Here is a 24560-nt window from a genome sequence, read left to right as displayed (position 1 = left end):
CCAGGCCCATCCAAGCCCCTCTCCGCAGCAGTACCAGCCCAGTGTGGCATTGGCCTGGTGTCCTTGGCAGTCAGTTCTCCAAGGGTTCCCTGGGGCTGGGTGAGGGAGAGGCAGCTGGCCTTGCCTTCCTCTGATGATTTTCCAGTGTTCACCAGGTCATCACCATGCTGCTGGGCGGTGCAGCAAGGACCTGAGAGCTGGCCCCTGGCTCTCTTGTCCCTCAGAAGCTGTCCCTGTCTGGGCGGGAAAGGGCTTGATCTTTCTGATCAAGGCTCTCTCTGCCTGATCACTTAGAGACAGGGCATATGGCCAGTCCTGCCTCCACCCTCCATCCCTGACTCATTGTTGGTCAGTGGGCAAAGCATGGAAAGGGGTCTCAAGGAGAGGCTACTGGACAGTTAGTTATAAGCCCCTCCACCTGCTTCTGGGCCTGGGTTGGAAGTTTGTGCCTTTGCCTTCTTCCTGCCCCTTCTCTGCTCTGATTCTGAATTTTGACAGGATCCGGCATGTGTTAAAATGATTTAAGGCTGAGCTGTCAATGAGATTTTAATTAGCTCCATGCTTCTCTCCAGCAGAGAGGGCCAGGGTCCCCCCACCCCCAGGTGACAGGGGTAAGAATGGGCTGGGTGCGGTATGAGGCTGCCCCTCCAGGGGCCTGGGGACAGGCTTGGGCAGCTGGCACTCTGTGTGGGATGCTGTGAGCAGGGAATGCTGGACAGGGAAGGAAGGGCCGGCTAGCCCCAGGCCAGTTTTCTCTCCCTCCTCTGTCGCCCCTGTTCCTCTGTTCTCCCGGATGGCTTTGAGATGAAGGCAACGGCAAGGATGGAGGATGCAGTTTCCATGGCAACAGGGCTGTCCACAGCCAGGCAACTTCAGAGCCGGGCTCTCCGGAGGAGGCAGTTGCGCAGAACAGCCACAGAGCTGCCTCCCGCCTGCCAGTGAGGGGGCTGGCAGAGCAGGTGGCAAGGGTGGCAGCTTGGTGCTACCCACCCTGATGCCTAGTCTCAAGGAGAGGGCGGAAAGGGCACTGATCCCTCTTATCATCCCTGTCACTTTCAGAAGGAAAGCTCGGCAGGTGGCTTGAGTGTTTGCGAGCGCTGTCCCTAGACTTTTTGGGTGCCCACAGCCTCAGTTCCTGCAAGCATCCCCCAAAGCCAGCTGTCCCCAGCCCTTGAGAGACTGGCCTCCAAGTAGTCTGCTGCTCTGACGGCCACTTGGCAGCTTCCTTTTGGACCCTTGGAATGCCCAGAGCATGGCATACTGGTGAAGGCCATGCCCTGACTGGGTTTGGGGGGCCCTTTTTTTCCTTTAGCTCCCAGGGCATGACCTGGACCTTCTCCAGGGAGCCTCCCTGACCCTGGCCCTGATGCATGTGACCCAGTACACTGAGGGGTTCAGGTTTGGCACATGCTCGCCCCCAAGTGCTGGCATTTGAGGGGCCCCAGAGCCTGGTAGCTCCTCATTCCTGATGCTGTATTCTTGTTCACCCTCCTCCTGAAGACCAGGGCTGGGGTGGCTGTGTGGGTGAGTGGAAAAGCAGAGGCCGCCACTGGTGTGTTGGGAGATGGGAAGAGCTGGGGCCATGGACTTGTGAGATGACCTGAAGAGTACCCAGGTTAGCAAAAAGATCAGACCCAAACTGTTAAAAATGACTTTCTTTCACTGCTCTGGGACGCATCAGGGCTAAGGTGGCCCACTCTGAGCGCACAGAGACTTGGGATGAAAGGCCTTGTCTGGGTCTTCCATGGAATCACAGGCTGAGCTCCAGCTAGACCTTGGGCCAGGACATACACCCCCACATGGCCTCCAGCCAGTTGCTGAGGGCCCTCTCTGGATAAACCTTCCTTCCTTCTCTCTCCCGGGGGCTCATTTTTACCTGTTTCCACTTACTTCAGTTGAAGGGGGTTCCTCAAGCCTAAGCTTTGCCAGGCAGGCTGACAAGTGGAATCCTGGAGAGGCTTCTCCCCACCAGGCAGTAAGTCTCTCATTACCGCTAAGTGGAAGGCTCATTTCAGAGCTCATGGTGAGAGCCGGGCGGTGCTATAAATAGCCGTGCTGTGAAGGCTGGCGGGTGAGCAGTGACAGGGCAGGGGCCTCACAGTCATCTTAGTGGGTAATGGTGCTCTGTGGCAGGGAGGGGCGCAGCTGAGGAGCAGGACGCGCTGACCCCTGTTCTGGTTTGTCTGCCTGTCTCAGGGCAGCTGTCTCATGTGTCCATGCCACTTCCACACATGCCAGGGGCTGCGGAGCTCTGGGTTCTGTGTCCAGACAGAAGGGAGTGGACTGCCTGTCTCCACTTAGGGCCAATAAGCTGGTAATTCAGCCCACTGGGGTGTCGGGCAGTGTCCAGTGTTAGATCCGCTTGTCCTGTCTGTCCCTCCAGCCTAGGGTCTGCCTGAAATTCTGGACCCAGGTCTGAGAAGGGGTGGGAACCAGCCACGTCCAGTAGTCTCAGAGGTTGGAATAGACCTGAACAGGCAGGGAAATGGGAGTAGGAGAGGGGTTTAGCTGGCCTGGAGCCCCTGTCCAGGCTTTGTCAGTAACATGCCTGCAAGGGCAAGAACTAGAGGCCCGAGAGTCAGGGCCCTGGCCTCTCCTAACATTGGTGGGTATGACAGCCTTGTCCAGGGCAGAGAGGAGGTCAGGTCCAGGGATGGCAGGTCTGGCAGTTAAGACCTTGGCTTGGGTGCCTGGGGCCACAGACTTTGGGGTCCCTGTCCTAGGGACATCTGGGGTGCTCAGCTTCATGGCTCTGGGAGACAGTGCTTTTTGGAACAGCCTTTGGTACCAGGATTAGCAGTGCCAGGCTCCTGGGTCCTTTCAGCACCTGTCTAGGACTCCCAGGTCGTTAGAACACTGCCCCCTGGGGTGTGGGCCCCTGCCCACAGGATGCTGTGTGGGTGCCTCCCTCAGCAGAGATTTAGAACTTGGGGGAGATTGGGACAGGAGGAGCCAGCCCCCTGGGAGGGAGGAAACAGTGAACGGTTTCTGGGGCCACTTGGGGGCGCATGGGTCAGAGGCCATATAGGGCTCATTCTGCCTTTTGTGCTCTCCAACAAGGAGCGGAAGTTGTGTGCCCACCCACGGCTGGAGATCTACCAGCAAGACCAGATCTATTTCATGTGCCCCCTGGCACGGCAGGGAGACTTCTATGTGCCTGAGGTGAAGGAGTCAGAGCGGAAGAGCCGGGGGCCTGTGGAGGCCAACGACGCCCCGGTGGATGGCACAGGTACGGGATTGGGGGATGAGGGTGAGGGTCTCACCTGGAGCCCTCCTCCTGGACGTGTGGGCCTGGTGAAGGAGCCTCCTCCCTGGCTGTGTGGCACTGTTGGTGTTCAGACCTTGGCTTGGCAGAGGTGGAAGAAGGGACCCATCTCCCCACGTGCAGAGTTGCCTGTCCCTAGACACACAGATCCATGTAGGCGTGGCTTTACACATGTTACCCTGGCAATACAGACAGAGATCCTGCCCTGGATTCCCTTCAGATGCAGCAGGAGTACCCTTGGAAGCTCAGAACACAGACAGCTGGATGCTCATTGGGGCAGAGGGGTGGGGGGGTTGTTGCTGAAGCTGCCCAGGAAAGGCATTGCTTGGATTGGGCTCATTAGAAGTGAGATTGACACTGGATCTGAAAGGTAAGGAGGGGAACATGGTGTCCCTCTGGTCTGGGCCCCAACCAGAGCCAGCTGCTTTCTCCCTTTCAAAGAGGAACCAGAGAGCATGCAGAGGGGAGACAGGAGATAAGCACGCTGCCCCTTCCATCAGAGCCAGCCTTCCTACCCCAGGTCTAGGCCACCAAGTTGCTTGCGTGCTCTCAGCCTACCCCTGGGCTGTCCCCCAGGAGGCCAGGGGACCTGCTGGTAACATCCCAGGTGGTGTAGAGGGTCTCAGACTCGGCCATGCTGGAGGAGCCTTGTGGGAATCTGGCGGTCCATGACCTGTGGGAGTGGCACAGGACCAGGGGGAGAGTGACTGCCTTCTTCACCTCCTGCTCTAGGAGGCTTCCTCTGTCCATCCAGTCTTCAACAGCCAAGGTCACCCTGAGAGACATGTGTTGGCTGGAGCGGGGGGCGGGTATCGGGAGGCTGTCTTCACTCCCTAGGGGCCATGTCCAACACAGTTAACTTCATCTGCCACTTAATTACCTCCGTGGGGCACTGCTCCCACCCGCCTGGTAGCGCCTGGCAGACACTCTTCAGCGCCCCTACTGTGGGCCCAGGACATGGCGCAAGGTCAGCAGACCCTGGCAGTCCCCAGGGCAGGAAGGGGAGCACCCTGACCTTCCTTCAACCTCCCTCTGCTGCCCGCACCCGCCTCCTTGGCCTACCCACCCAGCTCCCCTTCCAAACACTGCCTGCCAGGAGTGTTGAAGGACTACTTGGCACCCACTCCAGCTGGCTGCAGCCTCGCTCCCACACCCCCAGCTTCTCGGCCTGTCCTCCCTACCAGCCTGCCCGCCCACTCCCTGGAGTTGGGGGCCAGAGGATCTGCCCACCTCTGACAGGGTCTGCCCTGGCACCTGGGGCGGACTCCGGGTGTCTGCCTGCCAGGTGCATGCCACTTGCGCTGCGGTGTGTGGTGGGCGCCTGGCTGCCCAAGACTTGGCCTGTCCCTTTCTGCCTCTCTGCTGTGGCCCCCGCTTGGGCTAGGAGGTGAAAGGGGTGATTAACTGCCTTCTGCCTGTTATTACATTGATGTATTATTTAGCTCCAGAGAGGCGATGAATATTTGATCTCCTTGCACTGGCTGTGGGCAGCGGAGGAGAGAGGGACTGGGGTGCGGTGGCAGCTTCATTCTCTGCCTCAGCAGCCTGGGGGGGTTTGGGTGCTACCCTGACTGGTCTGGCCTGTCCTGCTCGAAGACACAGGCCCAGGACTCAGACTTGCTCCTACACTGACCCTAATGGAGCTGGAGGGCTGCCCTTTCCCTGCCTTGCACTCCTTAGTCAGGGTGTCCACATGTGCCCGGGGGCTGTTCTCCCCTGACAGGCTGGCCTGAAGGGGCAGTCCTGTGCTCCTCCTCTGACCACCTGTAGCCAAGGGGCTGAGAGAGGGAGGAGGCAGGCAGCTGGCAAGCAGGCGGGTCCCCACACCTGGGTCCCTAGAGAGCCGTTGGCTGTGTGGGCAGGTTGAACTTAATGGGGCCAGGGAGAAATTATCCTCCTCCTTTGCTCCACTCAGGCCTGCAGCCTCTGGGGCACCAAGTCATCATTTAAGGAGAAAAAGAGGGACTGCCGTCCTGCCCCAGGGTCAGAGAGAACCACCCGCAACTCAGGGAGCTGTCCTGGCTCACTCTTGAATGCCTCCACTCTGGGAGCCATGACTGAGGGCCCAGCAAGACGAGGGCCCTGGGCCAGCAACCTGGCCCTTGCAGGGCTCACCTCACCTCTGCAGTAGGGCCCAGAGTCATCTGGGGGCCGAGGAGGCTTAGGAAGCAGACCCCCTACACATACCCACCCTGAGCCCCAGCTGAGGCTCAGTGAAAGTTCCAGGCCAAGTCCAAATGCCAAGCAGTCCCCAGCTGCTCTGGGGCTCGGGGCTCCATCACCATGGAGACAGGATCTGCAGAAGCTGGCCCACCCCTCACCTTCTGTGATGTTTGACTGCTGCCCCTTCCCTCTCCCACCGGAAGGGAGGCATGTCCACCTTCTGTCTGTCTGGATTCCTACACACAGTGGGCCTGAGCTCTCTGCCTCTGCTTGCTGCCCCCAGCCATTGTTACTGCCTCTGATCTGAGGAGGTGAATTGAGAGGCTGCTCCAGAAGAGGGCAGATGAACCTGGCCTGGAAGATGTATTGGGGATGGGAGGAGCAGGCTAGGATGGGTCTCAGGGCTCCCCAGCAGGTAGCAGAGTGCTCCCATGGTCACCCCCTCCTTGGGGCTTAGGAGCCAGTAGAAGTTGGGGATGGGTAAGGACTCCTCTGGGATAACCCAGGCATAGAGGAAGAAAGTCCGTAAAATGCTTCATCCCACACCCTTCCTCCCCTGTAATTGGTTGTTGAGAATTTCTCAGGACTTCTCCATCCCACTCCTTCCCTAGCGTCCTCCTCAAATTGGGGCTCAGTGCAGACCAGAGGCAGGGACATGGCTGCCCCCTGGGGAGCCCTGCGTGTGGGGAGGGGCACAGGAGAGCAGGCTTCCTGGTCCCTTCCCCTGTCCTCAGGCCTTCCGGGCAGCGTTCTGGCCTTGGACAAACCTCTCTCCAAGCCTGAAATGGGAAGTGGAGGAGGGGACTCTACTGGAGTCTTTGCTCTACCCTCAGCTCCTCAGGTCAGGGCTGAATGGTCCTTAATGGGCTGTTGGGGGTCCAGGGGGCAGCAGGCTTTGTGGGAGTTCAAGGAGCTGAGGCTAATTCAGGGCAGGGAGAGGAGTGTACAGGAGACTGACCTCCCCCCGCCACCCCCAGCCCATCCCTGTTCTCTGCCTCTGCCCAGTCAGTGCACCCCCAGGCAGGGCAGAGGGCAGAGGGCAGCGGGAACGAGCCTCCTGAGCCTGGGCCAGCTTTATTATTCATGAGCGCACAGTGCAGGCTGAGTCGCTGTTGCTGGTCAGAGAGCCTCAGTCCTCTCCCTGGAGGAGGGGGTGGGGGTCCCAGCTAACCTGTTCTCCCCTCTTCCCACTCCAGGTGCTGACACGATGAGCGACACGAGTTCTGTAAGCCTAGAGCTGGGTCCTGGCAGCCGGGACACTTCAGCAGCCACACTGTCCCCCGGGATGAGCAGCCGGGGCTGGGACGATGGTGACACCCGCAGCGAGCACAGCTACAGCGAGTCGGGTGCCAGCGGCTCGTCTTTCGAGGAGCTTGACCTGGAGGGCGAGGGAGGCATGGGGGAGCCAAGGCTCAGCCCTGAGACTGAGCCCCTGGGGGCTCCCAAGTGGCCCCGGGAGCCCAGTACCCCAGAGAAGGGCGAGGAGTGACTGCAGCCTGCACCTCCCTGTGGCGCCACTGCTAAGGACCTGAGCATCTCTGCCGTCCTCCTCTTCTTCCACCTCCTGGTCTCAGGCCGGGGCCAGGGCTCTCGTGCAGCCCTGACTTCTTCCACCCCAGGCCTCCGGCCAAGCCTTCTCCTCACTGTCCTCTCGGCCCCCAGAGCCAGAGGACCTAGGACTGTTATCTGCGCCCAGCCCCTAGGGCTGCCACCCCTGTTACATCTTTTTTTTTTCAGATTCACGTTGAGCTTCCAGGACCCAGAATAAAAACAAATGATTTTCTTGGTTTCACCTGGATTTGTGCTGTGGGTTTGTTTGTTCCCCTTTAGGGAGTCCTGTGCAGATAGGCCCGGAGTAGACAGGAGCACCCCCGACCTGAGAAGAGGAAGGTACCCTGGTATGGTGGGTTGGGGTGGGGGAATTGGAGGCCCTTTACCCCTGCTCTGTGTAGCTCTACTTGACAGCTGCTCCTCCATTGCAGCAGCCCCAGGGGCTTCCCCAGGCTTCAGGAGAGCAGGCCAGTCGGGACAAGGGGTGTGAAAGCTGAACCTCGGGTGCCCTCTGGGGCTCAAGAGTGGGGAGCTTGCCACCCGCCTTTGCCTGCCGCAGAGGGACGCCTTTGTGTCCATAGCTCAGGTGCTGACCCTGGTATCTGCCCGGCCAGTGAGGACATCCCTGTTGTGCCTGCCAGTGCCTGTGTACCTGCCTGTGTGCAGGCAAACACACACATGGTTTTGGTTTTGTATGTGTAACCACGGATGGGTCAGGTGATGGTGGTCCTGGGCGTGGCTGGCTTTATGTGGACGGTGGTGTGACTGCACACGCTGCTGTGCTCAGTGTCTGACTGTAGTTTTATTACAGGGGTGAGAACCGGGTTGTATGGAATCATCGCTCTGGGGGCTTGTCCGTATACAGCTATGTGTGTACAGCTGTATGTATGGGGGTGTGTTCAAGTGGAAAGCTGTGTGTTTCTCTGTCCATATATAAAGGTGCAGGTCTCTGCAGCTGTGTGTCCATGACTAGCCATACATGTGTGGACATGTCCCTGTGTACAGCTGTGTGTCCACATGTTGAGCTGTGTCTGTGTGTACATTTGTATGTTTGCATGTAATGCTGTGTGTACGGCCATGTGCACGTGTACAGCTCTTCATGTAAGGCTGGGTGTGTGCGCACATGTGCATAGCAGGGTGTGTAACTGCATGCCCATGTGCTGCAGCAGGATCGTGCAGCTCACTTGCTGCAGGCTACACACTGGGCCACCCAGGCTTGTGCTGTGTTTAAGGCTCGATGTCTTTGGTGTGGCTGCCTTGGTGGGTGGGCTGGGGTTGCTGTGCAGTCCCCTCACCTCAGCACCCCGCTGCTGTCCACCCCTCTGCTCCAGGGACCCGGCTCATTGCTGACTGACCCCAGGGAGCAGCTGTGCTGAGACAGCAGGAGAGGGTGAGAGCAGAGGGAAGTGAAGACAGCATGTCTATCTCCGAGGCCTTGTCTGACAGCTCTGCACCCTTATCCTGCTGCCACCTCGCCTCCCATTAGTGATGGAGTTTGGGTTTGTTTGGGTTTGATGTGTTGGTCTCTCACACAGCTGTGCGCTTTCCAGAGCAGTGGAGCGTTGGGCTTCTGTGTCCAGGGAAACAGCCTGTCCTTCCTCAGTAAGAATCTCCCGAGCTCACATGTAGCTGTGTGTACCAGAGGCACCTGGGTGTGATGTGTGCCCACAGGCCTGCGTCTGAGCTGGCCTTGCCTCTCCTGACACCTGTGGAGGAAAGGGCAGCAGCAGGGGAACATGTGTAGAGAGACCCTGTGCCGCTTGCACGTGCCAGTTAGTGTGTGTGCAGAGTGGCTCTGGGGCTACATCTCAGTGCAGCACACCCTCCTTCCCAAATCCTTGAGTATAGTCTGGCGATGCCGCTTACCCCCCGGCCCCTACCCAGGGGCATCCGTCCTCACTCTGCTACAGGAGGGAACAAGAGTCAAGAATGTCTTCTCATAGCTGTCCTCCCTCTGTCCGGGCTCCAGCTCCTGCTCCTATACAGCCACCAGTTTCAGCAGCCTCCTCCCCAGCCCCCTCCCCTCCCAGATCCCCCTGCTGGCCCCAGCCTGTCCCTCAGAGTTGACCCTAAGTCCCTGGGCCTGCAACCCTACCCCCCACCCAAGCTTGGTATCTCTTTGCCATTAATACCCTTTACACATGAGAGTCAAGATTCATGGAGGGGTCAGGAGAGGTCAGGGTTGGGGGGTATGGGGGGGTTATAGTAGCTTTAAAGGTCATCTGCAGGAAGGAAGAGAAGGTTCCATCTTCCTCTGACCCTTTCCCCTCTCCCCCGACCCGTTCTCACTCCATCTCTTCCTTCCAGTGACTCAGGCCCCAGCTCTTAGTCGGGTCTGAAGACATGCCCCCACCCTAGCCCTGGCATGTGGACGGGAACGCAGTATGGGAGTGGGTAGGGAGAAAAGACGTGAGGACAGGGAGGCAGCAGGCTAAGCGCTCCCCCTGGCTCCCACGTGCCCCATTACCTATCCCCCAGGGGCACCCCCACAACCCTAGAGCCAGCCTTTCTGCTCTCACAGATGGAAAACCACAGCGCTGTGCGCACCCCGCTGGGCTCAGTGACCTTCCCAGCCGCGTGCCTCATGCTCGCTGGTCTTCTGGGACTCATTCTGACTTGGGGTGGAGGAGACCTGAGGCACCTGCTCTAACAGTGGGCAGGAGAGCCCGAGGATTCAGCACCACGCGGCGGACAGCGTCGGGCCGGTGCTCCTGAAGAGCAGGGGAGCTTTGCAGGCGTATGGAGGGAGGCGGAGGCCGGGTTGGGCGCCGGAGATCGGAGATCGGGAGTGGGGAGGGACGGAGGAGGGGTTGGGGGCGGGCCGGGGCCGGGGGCGGGGCGGGCCACGATTGAAAGCGGCCGGCCGAGCGGGCGGGCAGAGCGCAGAGCTGACGAGCCAGCGAGCAAGCGAGCGAGCCAGCGGGAGCTGGAACCCCGTGCCCCTGGCTCGCTCCGCTCGGTTTTTCTCCACGCCAGAGCGGGGCGCGCAAGGTAGGGTAAGCCGGGTGCTGCTGCGGCCGCCACCGACCGTATCGATCCTGACCCCGAATCCTGGGGTCCCTCGGGCTCTCGAGTTCCGGGGCGCCCGGGGCAGGGACTGGCCAGGGCATACAGACAGCGCTAGTCAGGAGCTCCGGGAAGCGGGAAGGCAGCTCCCGGCGTCCCGCCTTTCTTCCCCAAAGATCGCACGCCCTGCATCTCGCTCCCTCGTTCCTCCTACCCCTCCGTCCTTTGGTCAGTCTTTCTGTCTGTGCCTCTGTCTGTCTTAGCCTCTCAGGCTCCATCTCCCCAAATTTTGTGGCCCAGGCTCTCAGGCTGCCCTGCTTCCGAGGTTCTCTCTCCCCTTCAAGGTTCTGTCCCTGTTGGAGCATTGGTCCCAGCCACCCCTGTGGGAGGATTGTGGTTGACTCCTTTGGACTCAGCTCCCATTGGGTCTGTGCCCCCATCTGTGTTGGTCTTCATGCTTACCTCTCTCTCCTGTTTGCCTGCTTGAGCTGCTTCTTTCTGGGGATGCACAGGATCGCAGTTCCCCTGGCCTGGCCCCAGCAGGAGATTAACCCTGGGGTGCTGAGGGGGCCAAGTGAAGAGCCCCTGTCTCTGTGGCCAGGACATGGGGTCCTTGTACTAGTTCTGCCCTTCTTCAGGCTCAGTTTCCCTCTCCTAGCCTTCCCAAGCCCGTGCTATTGTGAGAGCCTGTGTGCCATGGGTGTCTGGGCGGGCAGCTGGGGCACAAATGGTGGGGTGCAGAATGGAAGAGGGAGGCAGGAGTCTTTGAGGGCCAGGGTGAACAGGGCCCTGAGGCCAAGGACAGGGAGATTGGAGGTGGTGACTTTCTCTGCTTGGTTGTGAATTGAAGAGAAAACAAAGGCAAAAAGTCTCAAATGGCAGTCTATATACATAGTGCTAAGGTGTCCAAAAGTCTCACCCTGAACCCTGTTCTGAGATTTGGACCAGATGGACTGCCCACCACCCTTGACATATACACACACACTCACATCTACTTTCCCTGTTGACTTTAGGACCTGTGGCCACTTCAGTGTCCCTCCCTGGGGCCAGTCCCTCTACCTCGCTGTCTAACTCTCAAGACCTGGAGTCTCTATTTACTTTCTCAGTCAGGGGGAGAGTCTGGGAACCTTGGGTACTCATTTAAGCTTCCCTAGAGTTCAAGACTACCATTTAGAGCTTCTTCCTTCCCTCTTCCCTGGTGGGTTCTCAGCCCTCAATGGCTCCTCTCTGGAAACCCAAGGATGGGGATTGGACCCCCAAGTTTGTAACTGTGACCTTCTGCTGCAAAGCTATTGACTTTGGGGTCCCGGGAGGTTTGTGCAGGGTGTTGGACATTCTTCTGGGTCTTCTGTTTTCTGTTTGAGCCTCTATCTGTGTAGTTCCTCCACCTCTGCTAAATTTGGGATGAGTGCAGAACCCGTCTCCAACCACAGATCCAGGCAGGGCTGAGAGACAGGCCAAGGGGTGTCCCAGGAGCTTCTCATCCTAGTTAAAGGCACCACCTCTCCCTGGATCCTCAGTCCCTGGGAAAGAAGTTTGGGGGAAGCAGAGTCAGAAGGGCTAGCCACTCTCAGGTTCCACTTCTCCCTACCTGTTTGTCTGTCTCTCTCTCTCTCTCTGCAGGAGCTGGGTCCCTCCTCATCCTCTTCCTGTCTGTCCTTTCCTGGTCTATTTCCACCTCTCTTTGCTTTTGCTGCTTCTGCCCTCCTCCCCTGGAGGCCCAGGTCTGCCAGACCCATCCATCCCCTCTGGGGCCATGGGATCACTGCTTGGGCTCCTGGCTCTGCTGCTGCTGTGGGGCGCTGTGGCTGAAGGCCCAGCCAAGAAGGTGCTGACCCTGGAGGGGGACCTGGTTCTGGGTGGGCTGTTTCCAGTACATCAGAAGGGTGGCCCAGCAGAGGAGTGTGGTCCTGTCAATGAACATCGCGGCATCCAGCGTCTGGAGGCCATGCTTTTTGCGCTGGATCGTATCAACCGTGACCCGAGCCTGCTCCCAGGAGTGCGCCTGGGCGCACACATTCTCGACAGTTGCTCCAAGGACACGCATGCTCTGGAGCAGGCACTTGACTTTGTGCGTGCCTCACTCAGCCGTGGTGCCGATGGCTCACGCCACATTTGCCCTGACGGCTCTTATGCCACCCATGGGGATGCTCCCACTGCCATCACTGGTGTCATTGGCGGCTCCTACAGCGATGTCTCCATCCAGGTAAATGGGGGCTGTTGAAATGGAGGCTGGGCAGGGAAGCCAGAGGAGGCGGGTACCTGGAATTCCAGCTGAGCAGGGACTCTGGGTTACTATGCACTGGAAGAGGACTAGAGGCTTCCTTTGAGTAGCTTTTTACAGAAGTCTAAGAGAGTGCCCCTGTGGAAAAATGGGGGTCAAGTTTTAGAGATTATGCAAGGAAAACATCCCACTTCCAAGACACACACACACACACACATCTGATGTTAAACAGCCCTAAGAAGCTTAATAGCCAGGCCTTTTGTGTCAGAACTCTAGTTTTGAATCCTGGTTTTCCCACTCACTGTGTGACTCTGGGCATTATTTTTCTCTTCTGTACCTCAGTTTCACCCTTATAAAATAGGACTCATAATGCTTACCACTCTTAGGGGTGTGGTGGTAATTTAATGAGGTAACACATGCAAAGTGTGAATCAGGGGGCCTGGCAAATCATAAGGGTATAATCAATATTAGCTGCTGCTGTTATTAAGCCACTTTATAGATGAGGAAACTGAGGCTTGGAGAGAGGCCACAAGTCCAGGTGCTCACAAGTGGAGACATGAGCCTAGGGCTCTCAGCCAAGCACCTCGGGGACTCAGATCCTCTCTCCGTGTATTGGAAAGGGGGAGACAGAAGCCAAGAGCAACCCAGAGAAGGGATACAGGGGAGAGGGCCCTGAGAAGGAAGAGAAGCAGGATGTCTGTGGAAGTGAGGAGGAGGGTACCCCAGGATCTTCAGTAAGTGCAGGATGACCAGGTGGGGAAGGGAGGGACCCAGGCCCTCCCTCCTGTTCTTCCCACAAAGGGTCAGCAGAGGGCACAGCTGATGGCCTTTGGCACACCTGGCTGCTGTGGCCCAGGGGGATCCTTCCTGTCCTTGACTGGGTTCCACCTCTTGCCTGGACCCTTACCTGTCTGGTGCCAGCCTAGGCTCCTGGAAGGTGAGGCCAGAGCTGAGATTGGTGTTGGGAGTTGCAAGGAGGGCCTCGTCTGGGGGCCTCAGCTGCCTCGAGGAGGCAAGCAGAGGGCATTGCCATCAGAAACCAGGCTGGGACCCCTGACCCAGAATGCTTATTTAGGACAGAGGAAGCAGGAGTCTGAACCATGGAGGCAGCTTCTGGCCTGGGGTGGGGAGGGAGGCCTGCTCACAACCCTATTGCAGGGAATGAATCACCGGTTCTGCTAGGCCTGCTACTGGACATGGCCAGTGGTAGCTTGGACAGGCATGGCTGTACCAGCACCTCCATCTGTAGCCTGGGCTGGGGGCAGCCTCCTACTGCTGATATCTTCAGGGGCCTCTGGGGTGCTTTCCCAGCACCCCCTCTGCACAATTCTTTTCAGGGCCCCTTGTATTTACCTCCAGGAGCCCAGTTACCTCTGCCTCACCCCAAGCTGCCTGCCTCCTGCAGCAGGGCCCACAGCAGGGCCCACAGCTCAGCATCCATCTGCTTTTTCTTGTCTGGGTCAAAACAAGGCTCAGTCCTTTATCCTGCGGCTGCACCTGTCTGGAATGGTTCATCCACATTCCTGCCCCTTCTCTCTCACCGAAACCCCTATCATCTTTCAGGCACTGTGGCTTCACGTACATCATTATCCTTAATCTGCTCAGCAACCTTGGAAGGCAGGAATGAGAAACTGAGGTTCAGGGAGGTTTGCTAACTTGCCCAGGGGCACAGAGTCAGACAGTACAGGGAAGGCATTGACACTATCCGAGTAAACGTCTATGTCCCAGCTGCAAATAGAGGACCTGACTCCCTCTTGTGGAACCTGGGCCATGCCCTGCTCTCACCCACCATGCCACCAGGTTCTTGGCTGGACCCCACTCTTAGGGGCACATCCCAGGGATCTGAGAGTGAGAGACTGGCTGCCAGGTAGGCAGGAAGTCTTGTTAATTTTAGGCTCAGGCATCCAATAGAGACCCACCCTTGGGATCTCAGGGCTATGGAGCCCTCAAATCTTAGTCTTCCTTCTTTGGGGAGCCTTTTCCTCCTCTTTCCATCATCCCATCAGCATTGACGCTGGGATAGAGAGCTTAAGACCCCTCAGCATCCCAGAGGCCATCCAGTGCCTCCTCCCTGTGCAGCCAACGGCCAACCTATCTCCACCCAGGACTTGGGTTTTTCCTTAGCTCTCTCCTTTTGCTACTGCCGTGCATCTGAAGGGAGACAGGGGAGGGGTTCGAGTGTGGCTCAGGACCCTGGTGCCTTGACCCTAGGTCTTTCTGAGCCCTTAGGAAGGGATAGAAAACTTGCTGCCCCCAAGGGGAAGACACATCAAGACGATGTAGGTCTTTGGAGAGAGGGAGACATCATAGATGACCACATGGGCACTTGATCCCAAAGTCTGATAGCTGGGTTGAGGGGCTCAGCCGTCTCCAGCATTTGACTTGGTCTCTATCTTTGCTCTCTCGACCGCCCGCCCCACTGCAGGTGGCCAACCTCCTGCGGCTGTTTCAGATCCCTCAGATCAGCTATGCCTCCACCAGTGCCAAGCTGAGTGATAAGTCCCGCTATGACTACTTTGCCCGCACGGTGCCCCCCGACTTCTTCCAAGCCAAAGCCATGGCTGAGATTCTCCGCTTCTTCAACTGGACCTACGTATCCACCGTGGCATCCGAGGGTGACTATGGCGAGACAGGCATCGAAGCCTTTGAGCTAGAGGCCCGCGCCCGCAACATCTGCGTGGCCACCTCGGAGAAGGTGGGCCGCGCCATGAGCCGTGCGGCCTTTGAGGGCGTAGTGCGAGCCCTGCTGCAGAAGCCCAGTGCCCGCGTGGCTGTCCTGTTCACCCGCTCTGAGGACGCCCGCGAGCTCCTCGCTGCCACCCAGCGCCTCAATGCCAGCTTCACCTGGGTGGCCAGCGATGGCTGGGGGGCCCTGGAGAGTGTGGTGGCAGGCAGCGAGGGTGCTGCTGAAGGCGCCATCACCATAGAGCTGGCTTCCTACCCCATCAGCGACTTTGCCTCCTACTTCCAGAGCCTGGACCCGTGGAACAACAGCCGGAACCCCTGGTTCCGTGAGTTCTGGGAGCAGAGGTTCCGCTGCAGCTTCCGGCAGCAAGACTGCGCAGCCCACTCCCTGCGGGCCATGCCCTTTGAGCAAGAGTCCAAGATCATGTTTGTGGTCAATGCAGTGTATGCCATGGCCCACGCCCTACACAACATGCATCGCGCCCTCTGCCCCAACACCACCCGCCTCTGTGATGCAATGCGGCCCGTCAACGGGCGCCGCCTCTACAAAGACTTCGTGCTCAATGTCAAGTTCGATGGTAATGATGCCAGCCAGGTCCACCAGGCTGCTGGCTCTCGGAGGGTGAGAGGGAGAAGGCCCTCAGGTTCTAGTACATGGCTAGGAAAATACAGCCCGCCGCAAGCCAGGGACTTACCCAAGGGGCTGGTGTCAGTGTCGGGACAAGGCCAGCCAGGCAGGCCTGAGGTGCCACTTCCTGAGATCCTTCCAGAGAGTAGACATCTGGCCTGGCCCTGCACTGTGAGGCTCTCTGCTTCCTGCTTGGGCCTTGCCTTCTATCTCCTGCCTCTTTATCACGCAGGGAGTAGGGATCAGGAGACCTCAAGCCCGTTGTCAGGCAGCAGAATATCAGAGAGAGTGGGAATAAAGGTGCATCAGGATGACCCTCTATTTTCCAGGAGAATTTCTATTCCTAATCTTGCTTTTCCACTCGAGGTGGCCATGGTCTCTTCAAACCAGAATTTATCTTAATAAAAGTTCCAGCTTCAAGAAAAATAAATGCCATAGAGTCATCGCTGTGCTTCAGAAAGAATGACTGCAGGAACAGCGAGAAAGGGTGCCAGGGCTGACAAAGCTTGGAGCTCTGGACCAGGATCAAGAGGAGTAGCAATTCCTATAAGACTGACATTCAGAGTTATGGGAGAGTCAGGCTGGGGGGTTAGTGTTGCATTTGGGTCTGATTGGGTTGACATTAGAACAAGGCTAAATTTAGCCTTCTGGCTAAGTGGAATTTATAGTAGGGCTCAAGTTGGATTTTGAGGACTTCGAGGACTGAGTAGAAAGAGTAGAGGCTGTGGGGACCTGCATTTTACTTCAGGCGGCACCATTCACTGTGGGGTCTTAAGCATATCATCTGCTAATTTGAATGCCGTTTGTCACTGGGACCTGGGATGATGGGGTCTCTGCCTTCTCAGCCTGGCTGGGTGATGTGAGGATCACAGAGGGATGGGGGTAGGGAGTAGAGTGATTTGTGAGCTGCCTGCCAAGCACATTCTGGTAAACATCAGTGGTTCCAGGTGACCACTGAGGTTGGGATTCACTTATAGTGCAATCAGTATTAGGACTGGTGGGGGGCTGGAGCTGGAGATATCACTGATGGGATTAAGTAGGACCAGGACTAGACCTAAGGTCGAGTTTAGCTTTTGGGGGTCTCATGTTAAGTTTGGAGAAAGGACTGTGGTATGTGTTGGGATACAGTTGGGGTCTGGGTTGGAAGGTCTAAGACTGGGTTTTGGGAGTCATGGTTGGGTTGGTGTGGGCATTAGGTTTGTGGAGATGCCTGGACTCTAAGGTTGGGCTTCTGTTTGGGGCTTGGGGCTGGCGTCTGTTATTTATTTAGGCCTCTCATTTAGAAAAATGGCTGAGGTTAGGCAGGCTTTAGTGCCGGGGCGAGGATCAGAAGGACAAGGACTGACTTCAGCTCTGGGGTTTGGGTTCCATGTTAGGGCTGAGGTCACATCAGGATGACCCACCAATCCAACCCTCTCTTCCTTCCCTCCCCGACCCCAGCCCCCTTCCGCCCAGCTGACACCCACAGCGAGGTCCGCTTTGACCGCTTTGGAGACGGTATTGGTCGCTACAACATCTTCACCTATCTGCGGGCAGGTGGTGGGCGCTATCGCTACCAGAAGGTGGGCTACTGGGCAGAAGGCCTGACCCTGGACACCAGCCTCATCCCATGGGCCTCACCCTCAGCTGGTCCCCTGCCCGCCTCTCGCTGCAGTGAGCCCTGCCTCCAGAACGAGGTGAAGAGCGTGCAGCCGGGGGAGGTCTGCTGCTGGCTCTGCATCCCCTGCCAGCCCTACGAGTACCGGCTGGATGAGTTCACCTGTGCCGACTGTGGCCTGGGCTACTGGCCCAACGCCAGCCTCACTGGCTGCTTCGAGCTGCCCCAGGAATACATTCGCTGGGGCGATGCCTGGGCCATGGGACCTGTCACCATCGCCTGCCTAGGTGCCCTGGCCACCCTGTTTGTGCTGGGTGTCTTCGTGAGGCACAATGCCACCCCTGTGGTCAAGGCCTCAGGCCGAGAGCTTTGCTACATCCTGCTGGGCGGCGTCTTCCTCTGCTACTGCATGACCTTCGTCTTCATCGCCAAGCCATCCACAGCGGTGTGCACCTTACGGCGCCTCGGTTTGGGCACTGCCTTCTCTGTCTGCTACTCAGCCCTGCTCACCAAGACCAACCGCATTGCGCGCATCTTCGGTGGGGCCCGGGAGGGAGCCCAGCGGCCGCGCTTCATCAGCCCTGCCTCGCAGGTGGCCATCTGCCTGGCCCTTATCTCGGGCCAGCTGCTCATCGTGGCCACCTGGCTGGTGGTGGAGGCCCCGGGCACAGGCAAGGAGACAGCCCCTGAGCGGCGGGAGGTAGTGACATTGCGCTGCAACCACCGCGATGCAAGCATGCTGGGCTCGCTGGCCTACAATGTGCTTCTCATTGCACTCTGCACGCTCTATGCCTTCAAGACCCGCAAGTGCCCCGAGAACTTCAATGAGGCCAAGTTCATCGGCTTTACCATGTACACCACCTGCATTATCTGGCTGGCCTTCCTGCCCATCTTCTATGTCACCTCCAGTGACTACCGGGTGAGCGACCTGCTCCAGGGCAGGCTGAGGTGGGGGCAGGGGGCAGAACAGGACATGGGAACTTCTGTTTCCTGGTACCCTCATTGAGTCTTCTGATAACTCTGAGGCTCCAACAGGTTAAATGCTCACCTAGGAGCTCACGGCTTATGGTGGCCCAGTTGGGAATGGACCCCAGGGCAAGGTGGGACGGCTGAGTGGGGCCTAGAAGGAGTCCTGGAACTGAACTCTGCAGTACAGTCAGGTTGGAATAGGTAGGATGGAGGTGGGGAGGACAGTCAATATGGAAACTGATTGGAGCAGAGGGTCTGCATTGCCCTCCTCTCTGCCTCCCTGCCTTGAGTTGCAGTGGGGGGTGTACACGGTGGGAAGGTAGGCAGAGGTGAGGAGGAGGCAGGAATGGGAATGGCAGGGCGGGGCTGTGGAGCCAGCATCCCCAAAGGGTGCGATGCTCTGATGCCCCTTGGAGCTGGGCAGTGTGACGTGGCACCCCTGGAACTGTGTGACTCTGGGGTTGAGAGATGAAACCAGGGAAGTCAGGAAAGGTGAAGCAGTGGGAGGTGATCTGGGTTGTAGAGTTTGGGAAGGTCAAAGCAGGTGGAAACTGTACCCCAGTTGGTGGCTTCCAAGCAAAATTCCAACTGGCACTCAATGCTCCATGGGTCTGCTCAGCTTCAAGGGACAATGGCTGCTTCAGATGGGGCGCTCAGGGAAGGCCTCTCTGAGGAGGTGACAGGTGAGGGGTGCTCCGAACAATAAGAGGCTAGTCTTCGGTGGTCCTAATGACTCTGGAGTAAATTCCATGGCTCTCCCCATTTTACAGATGAAGAAATGGAGACTCAGGGAGGTTCAATCCCTTCCCTTAGGTCACTCAGCATGGGAGTATAGAGCAGGGTCTGACAATCTTAACAATTAAAGGAGCAGGAAAATTGAGGCAACAGCCCCTGCAAAGGCCCCCTCCCTCAGGACAGAGGTATGGTGGGCAGGGCCAGGGCCAGGGCCAGCTGGGCTTGGCTGCTCGTGCACCTGATGGGACACCTGCCTGGGTGGTGGACGACGAACTGGGGAGGGAATCTGCTGTGACTCAGCCTACATTTGCGTATCATTTGCACTTGCATGCCAGTCATAAGTGGCTAAGGACAGCCGAGAGGTACACACACCAACCCCATACACGCATCACACACACGTATCCCTACATTCACACACATGTGCACATACTTGCACACATGGCATGCAACCACATCTACCCACCTACACACATCTGTACACATGCATCCTACACTTTAACACACAACTGCACACTTTCACCATCCCCTACACACATACCCACATACAGATACACATGTGATTACATGCCAGCACTCCATGCCTGCACCCCTACACACACACACATGCCTGCACACACATTCCCATGCATACATGCACCTTGCATGTTCACCCTAACCCCACAGCTAGAACTTTGGTCTTCCTGGAAGACAGTGCACTGAGACTGATGCTGGGACTGTGCCCAACCTTCCTAAAAATTCTCTGGGGCTTAGCAAATGGACCAAGGCCCATTACTGGATGCTTATGGTCCCCTCTGCTCCCTACCCCACCACCTGGGCAGGGTTCCCGGGGCCAAGTCCAGGCCTGTGGGACAGACTCATCCTTGACCTCTCCCACTGCAGGTGCAGACCACCACTATGTGTGTGTCGGTCAGCCTCAGTGGCTCTGTGGTGCTCGGCTGTCTGTTTGCACCCAAGCTGCACATCATCCTGTTCCAGCCGCAAAAGAACGTGGTCAGCCACCGCACGCCCACCAGCCGCTTCGGCAGCGCAGCTGCCAGAGCCAGCTCCAGCCTCGGCCAAGGTCAGCGTCCATCTGTGATAAGACCCCGACCCAGCTCTCAGCATGGGGGCCGCTTCCTGGGTTGCTGAGGTTCCTTGGCTGGGGGTGGAGTGCCCCCTAGATGAGGCTGAACAGGAGTGGGGTGGGGGGTGGTGGTGAGCTGCTCTCCGCAGTCCTGCCTCCCTGATGCCCACCGACTGTAAAGGGATCTCAGGACTAGCCCCAACCTCCAGTTTCCTCTTCCTAGGGTCTGGCTCCCAGTTTGTCCCCACTGTTTGCAACGGCCGTGAGGTGGTGGACTCAACAACATCGTCGCTTTGAGGATCCCCACACTCCTTCCCTGACATGGCTGCTCCCCAGAACCCGGTGCAGACCCGTGTCCAGGGCCAGGAGGAAGATGGCTGGAGCACTGCAATAATACCAACCCCGTGCCCACCCCCAGCGCCACTCGCCACCCTACTTACTCCAACCCTTTAGAGTCAGAAGCTGGGATCCCTGGCCTGGGAGCCTCAACAATGACCACCAACTGCCCTTGTAGCTGTGTCCCCTCCTTGCCAGGCCCAGGACTTGGAAGGGAGCGAGCCAGGGTCCACTCTGCCCTGGAATAGAGTGGCTGAGGACTGCAGGCCCCAATCCCCAATCAGCAAAGGTGCTTCCAGCCCTACCCCTCCCTCCTTCTAGGGCCTTTTAAATTTTTTATATAACTTATTTTGGGATGGGGAGGGGGGTTAAAATGGGGGCTGTCCCTACCCCTGCACAGTAGTTTGTCCTGTGGTTTATTTTGTATTATCTGTAAATGAAGTGTCTTTATTAAAAAAAGAGAAAATTACACTTTGCCTCTGATCCAAGGAGGTCCTTTCGTCCCCGCCCCAGCCTCTCAGCCTTCATTTTGCTAGTATTTGTTCACTCTGCTCTGTGCCTGTGCTAGGAGGACCTGGTGGAGACCGAGTCCCGCCTGATGGAGAGACAGAAAATGAATAAGTCATCCTTCCTTGAAAGGAGCTGCTACAGACTGGCCAAGGCATCACTGGGGTGAGGATGGGAGGTATAAATGGATACAAGCTCATCTGGCCGTCTAGGGCAGAACCTGGGCAGTGCGAGTGATGTAGCAGGAGAGGCAGCTGACTGTGACCCTTGGCTCCTGCCTAGCATTTGAGGAGCCTCTGGTCAGTGCAGAGCCAGGCTGGACATCTGAGGTGGAGGGAGCCACGAGGAGGCAAGAGGAGGCTTGAGCATCGTGAGGAAGGAGGAGGTGGGGCAGAGAGGGGAGTTGGAGAGGCCATCTGCTGTTAGTCCGATGAGAGGAGGGAGAAGAGGCCTTCCTCTCTCCCTGAAGGAACTCGCTCAGCTGTTGGCTGGTGGAGCCCAGCGTCCTCGGGCAGCCCCCGAAATTGCAGTCTGGGATTTACCAGCAGAGGGCGCTGAGGTACAGGTTCAGCCGCACCGCGCAGCCAAGCAACCGCTGCCCTCCTGTGGCCTAGGGGGCTGTGGGCACCCGACTACCTCAGGAGCTGAGGAACCCCTTTGGGGGAAGCCCCAGAGTGCGGTATCTCAGAGGGACAAAGTCCTGCACTGGGAGACGGGCAGGCCAAGGACATGTGCTATTTTTAAGTGAATTCATTTGCATCTATAGACTAGTGAGGCTGTGGGCTAACAATTTAACTTTGGGCTAACAATTTAAGAAATGAAAACAGAAAACTGAAAAAAGAAAATTGTAGGAGTGGCTTTCCCTCTCGAGCCAATATTTGGGGTGTAAGGATGCCAAATAAAATACAGAATGCCCAGTCAAGTTTGAATGTTAAGTAAACAATGAAAGCTTTTTTTGGTGTGAGTATATCCATATTTGGGATACACTTATACTAAACATTTTTATTGTTTATCTGACATTCAAATTTAACTGGGTGTCCTGTGTTTTCGAGCTTCCCCAGTGGGTCAGCGGTAAAGAATCTGTCAGCAATAAAGGAGGCGTAGGAGACTTGAGTTCAATCCCTGGGTCAGGAAGATCCCTGGAGGAGGGAATGGTAACACACTCCAATATTCTTGCCTGGAGAATCCCATGGACAGAGAAGCCTGGTGGGCTACAATCCATGGGGTCGCAAAGAGTCGGACACGGCTTAGCGACTAAACAACAACAACGAACATGGTTCACAGCTGAAAAGGTACAACGGGTAGTCAGTGAAGAATCTCGTATCCCTGCTACCCATCCAGAGAGAAGGGCCCAGAGGCCTGGGGATGGGGAAGAAGGGCAGGAGGCGAGTGAAGAATTCCTAAAGTCGGTGCTCAAGTCTGTGGGCCACATCCCTTTCCTTCCCTGGGCCCCTCCTCTCTCCCCTCCCTTGGCATCCCCACTCCAAGACAGGTTTTGTAGGCGGAGAATCTCACCTCAGCCCTCCTCCCTTAGACCAGCCAACAACAGGACTCTGCTCAGGGAGGGGATATGGCGGGGCGAGGTGGAGGCACCGTGTCTGCTCTTAGGGGGACCGAGGCCCCGGCGTCCCTTCGAGGACCCTTCCAATCGGGCAAACCTGGAGAGAGACCGGCGCGGCAGCAAACTAGGGTTACCGCCCAGGCGTGGATCCCGGGGGCGTGGCCCCCGAGAGCGACCCAGTCCCGCCCCCGCCGCGTCGCCATAGGGCGAGGCTGGGTAGGGGCGGGGTCGGATGCTGACCGCCGTGGCAGACCGCAGAGGGGGCGGGCTGAACTCCGCGACCGTGCGCTACTGTGCGGGAAGACGCGAAGGTGCGAGAGGCCGCGCCGCGAACGTTAGCGGCCGGGACGACACGGCGCGGAACCTCCCGGCTCTGAACACCCAGATGGCTTGTGGCACCAGAGAGCTCTCGAAGGGACCACGGAAAGGCCACAGCGCGAAGTCTCTCCCAGTCCGTTTAAGTAAGGCTGCATTTTGTATTTCCACACAGTTGAACGTCCTGGCGGCTAATTAAATGGTGAATAAGGCAAACCTTGAGGGAAAGCTCCTATGGTTGCGATCCGTAGCTGCCTGTGAGAATGGCTGGCATCTTTTTTCTGACGTATCTTGCAACAATGAGAAGTGCAGGAGCGAGCGGCGAGGTTGAAAAGTACCAGACAGAGTTCTTTCCCCCCATTTCCCGTGGAGTGAGGCGCGAAAGTAAGAGTGAGCTTGGGATGAAGAGAGACTAGTTGAAGCATAAGGGCAGCTTTAAATAAGTCCGTTAGCGAAGCTGTGGGGAAGGGGCGGTGTTACACTCATAACTGTGTGCCTGAAATGTTCCTATTCTTTCTCTAGTCCGCCTCATGACCCAGTCACCCGCAGGGAGGGGTGTGTGTGTGTGTGTGTGTGTGTGTGTGTGTGTGTGTAATGGAGGGAATTTTATAATTTACTTTATGTATTTTTTACCGCACTGAGTCTTGGTTGTTGCGCTGGCTCTAATTGCGGGTAGCGGGGGCTACTCTTCGTTGCAGTGCACGGGCTGATGGCGGTGGCTTCTCTTGTTGGGAAGCACAGGCTTTAGGGCCCGCGGGCTTCAGTAGTTGCGGCTCCCGGGCTTCGTTGCACGGCGGTATGTGGGATCTTCCCGGATAAGGAATCGAACACCTGTCTCTTGCATTGGCAGGTGGATTCTTTTTTTTTTTTTAATTATTTATTATTATTATTATTGGCTGTGGTTGGTTTTTGTTGCTGCGCGGGTTTCTCTAGTTGCGCCAGAGGCGAGCAGGGGCTACTCTGCGTTGAGGCACGCAGGATTCTCAGTGCGGTGGCTTCTTGTTGCGGACAACAGGCTCTAGACTCGCGGGTTTAGTTGCTCGGCGGCATGTGGGATTTCCCGGACCAGGGATGGAACCCGTGTCCCCTGTATTGGCAGGGGGATTCTTAACCACTGGACCACCAGGAAAGTCCTGGAGGGAAATTTCTTGTGGTAAACTGTAGGCAGCCGTCAGCCTGTCTGGGTGGACCTGGATCTCTGTCAACAGGGGGCTTGGGTGAGGGTGCTTCAAGCCACTCTGCTCGCTGCTCCTCCTGGCCCAGGGTAGCGGGGCAGTGAACCCTCCGCAGAGGCAGATCCTTGAGAGAACATGGCAACCCAAGAAGTTAGTGATGTATTAATAGCAGAGGTGTTGGGGACAAAAAGTAGAGCTGAGGGGATGACACAGAGTCTGGAAGAAGATTCAAGCTCTTCCACTGGCCAAATTGTGTCAGGAAGTTTGCCGCAGAGCTCCTTTCAGGTCAGAGCTCTCTGTCCGTTCCTCCGGCCTCACTGTGGCTGCTCTCACTTCTGCCCCTTGAGGGGAGGGGCGGGCGGTTCGTGAGAAGTAGCGGGGAAAGGAAGGGACACTGAGGGTCTGGAAAAAAAAAGTGCCCACCCCAACCTCCTGCAGAAAAAGGGAAGGAGCCTACCATTCCTACCCTTGTGGGACAGCGATGGCGTTTTCTCAGTCTAGGGAAGAGGGGCTAGAACTAGGGGAAGCGGGAGAATGAGAAAAGGGGGAGGGGTGTTAAAGGTAATGGTAAGAGAGGGAGGAGTGAAATAGAGGCAACTTGGGGTTGGGGAAGGCCGGAGGAGCAAGAGGAAGAAAGTAAACATGGAAGCTTTAAACCTGAGGACTCTTGCCAAGATGTCAGGGTTTTTTTGGTTTGTTTGTTTCGGTTTTTGTTTTAAAGAAATATCGCTTTACTCTTTCTGTGAAAACAATTCTCATGAACAATTTAAGCAGAAAAGC

At 57.2% G+C, this 24560-nt stretch overlaps 3 protein-coding genes and 1 long non-coding RNA gene across 15 annotated transcripts in view; 2 read left to right on the top strand and 2 right to left on the bottom strand.

Moving 5' to 3' along the window:
- Positions 1 to 7220, top strand: part of TEX264 (testis expressed 264, ER-phagy receptor) — a 30213-nt gene extending 22993 nt beyond the window's left edge. For all 12 annotated transcript variants that reach the window (XM_081525311.1, XM_081525305.1, XM_081525300.1 and 9 more), the window contains 2 exons: positions 3061 to 3229; positions 6625 to 7220. In XM_081525311.1, coding sequence (XP_081381437.1) covers positions 3121 to 3229; positions 6625 to 6917 — 402 coding nt within the window. In that variant the 5' untranslated portion in view covers positions 3061 to 3120 and the 3' untranslated portion in view covers positions 6918 to 7220. The remainder of the gene's footprint in view (positions 1 to 3060; positions 3230 to 6624) is intronic.
- On the bottom strand, positions 3422 to 6800 carry LOC145519982 (uncharacterized). Its single transcript, XM_081525334.1, has 4 exons — positions 6600 to 6800; positions 4496 to 4645; positions 3824 to 4098; positions 3422 to 3628 (listed from the first exon to the last, which is right to left on the bottom strand). The coding sequence occupies exons 2-4, from the start codon at positions 4554 to 4556 to the stop codon at positions 3605 to 3607; spliced, it is 360 nt and encodes a 119-aa protein (XP_081381460.1). The 5' UTR covers positions 4557 to 4645; positions 6600 to 6800; the 3' UTR covers positions 3422 to 3604.
- A 1-nt stretch (position 7221) lies between the features above and the next one.
- The window catches only part of LOC145519985 (uncharacterized), a 33219-nt gene continuing 15880 nt past the window's right edge, over positions 7222 to 24560 (bottom strand). Inside the window, exons 3-6 of the long non-coding RNA XR_014064100.1 lie at positions 12248 to 12347; positions 10448 to 11508; positions 8511 to 8685; positions 7222 to 7304 (exon numbers count right to left, since the gene is read on the bottom strand). This is a non-coding gene — a long non-coding RNA (uncharacterized LOC145519985). The remainder of the gene's footprint in view (positions 7305 to 8510; positions 8686 to 10447; positions 11509 to 12247; positions 12348 to 24560) is intronic.
- GRM2 (glutamate metabotropic receptor 2) lies at positions 11742 to 20688 on the top strand. Its single transcript, XM_081525253.1, has 5 exons — positions 11742 to 12191; positions 14635 to 15472; positions 16963 to 18038; positions 19703 to 19883; positions 20110 to 20688. The coding sequence occupies exons 1-5, from the start codon at positions 11742 to 11744 to the stop codon at positions 20181 to 20183; spliced, it is 2619 nt and encodes an 872-aa protein (XP_081381379.1). The 3' UTR covers positions 20184 to 20688.

This window comes from Giraffa tippelskirchi, chromosome 9, assembly GCF_054371585.1.
Source record: "Giraffa tippelskirchi isolate mGirTip1 chromosome 9, T2T-mGirTip1v1.2.pri, whole genome shotgun sequence".
NCBI classification, from domain to species: Eukaryota; Metazoa; Chordata; class Mammalia; order Artiodactyla; family Giraffidae; genus Giraffa; species Giraffa tippelskirchi.
The sequence above is the reverse complement of the archived record's forward strand: the minus strand, read 5'-3'. Positions and strand labels throughout refer to the sequence as shown.

Excerpts from the sequence above, each read along its gene's own strand:
- LOC145519982 (XM_081525334.1), bottom strand. The coding sequence starts at position 4,556 with ATGCACCTGGCAGGCAGACACCCGGAGTCCGCCCCAGGTGCCAGGGCA. Across the intron at positions 4,099-4,495 it reads CAGGGCAGACCCTGTCAGAG|GGAGTGAAGACAGCCTCCCG; the intron begins GTGGGCAGATCC and ends CATGGCCCCTAG. Across the intron at positions 3,629-3,823 it reads TCCTGGGGGACAGCCCAGGG|ATCCAGTGTCAATCTCACTT; the intron begins GTAGGCTGAGAG and ends CTTACCTTTCAG.
- GRM2 (XM_081525253.1), top strand. The coding sequence starts at position 11,742 with ATGGGATCACTGCTTGGGCTCCTGGCTCTGCTGCTGCTGTGGGGCGCT. Across the intron at positions 12,192-14,634 it reads ACAGCGATGTCTCCATCCAG|GTGGCCAACCTCCTGCGGCT; the intron begins GTAAATGGGGGC and ends GCCCCACTGCAG. Across the intron at positions 15,473-16,962 it reads GCTCAATGTCAAGTTCGATG|CCCCCTTCCGCCCAGCTGAC; the intron begins GTAATGATGCCA and ends CCCCGACCCCAG.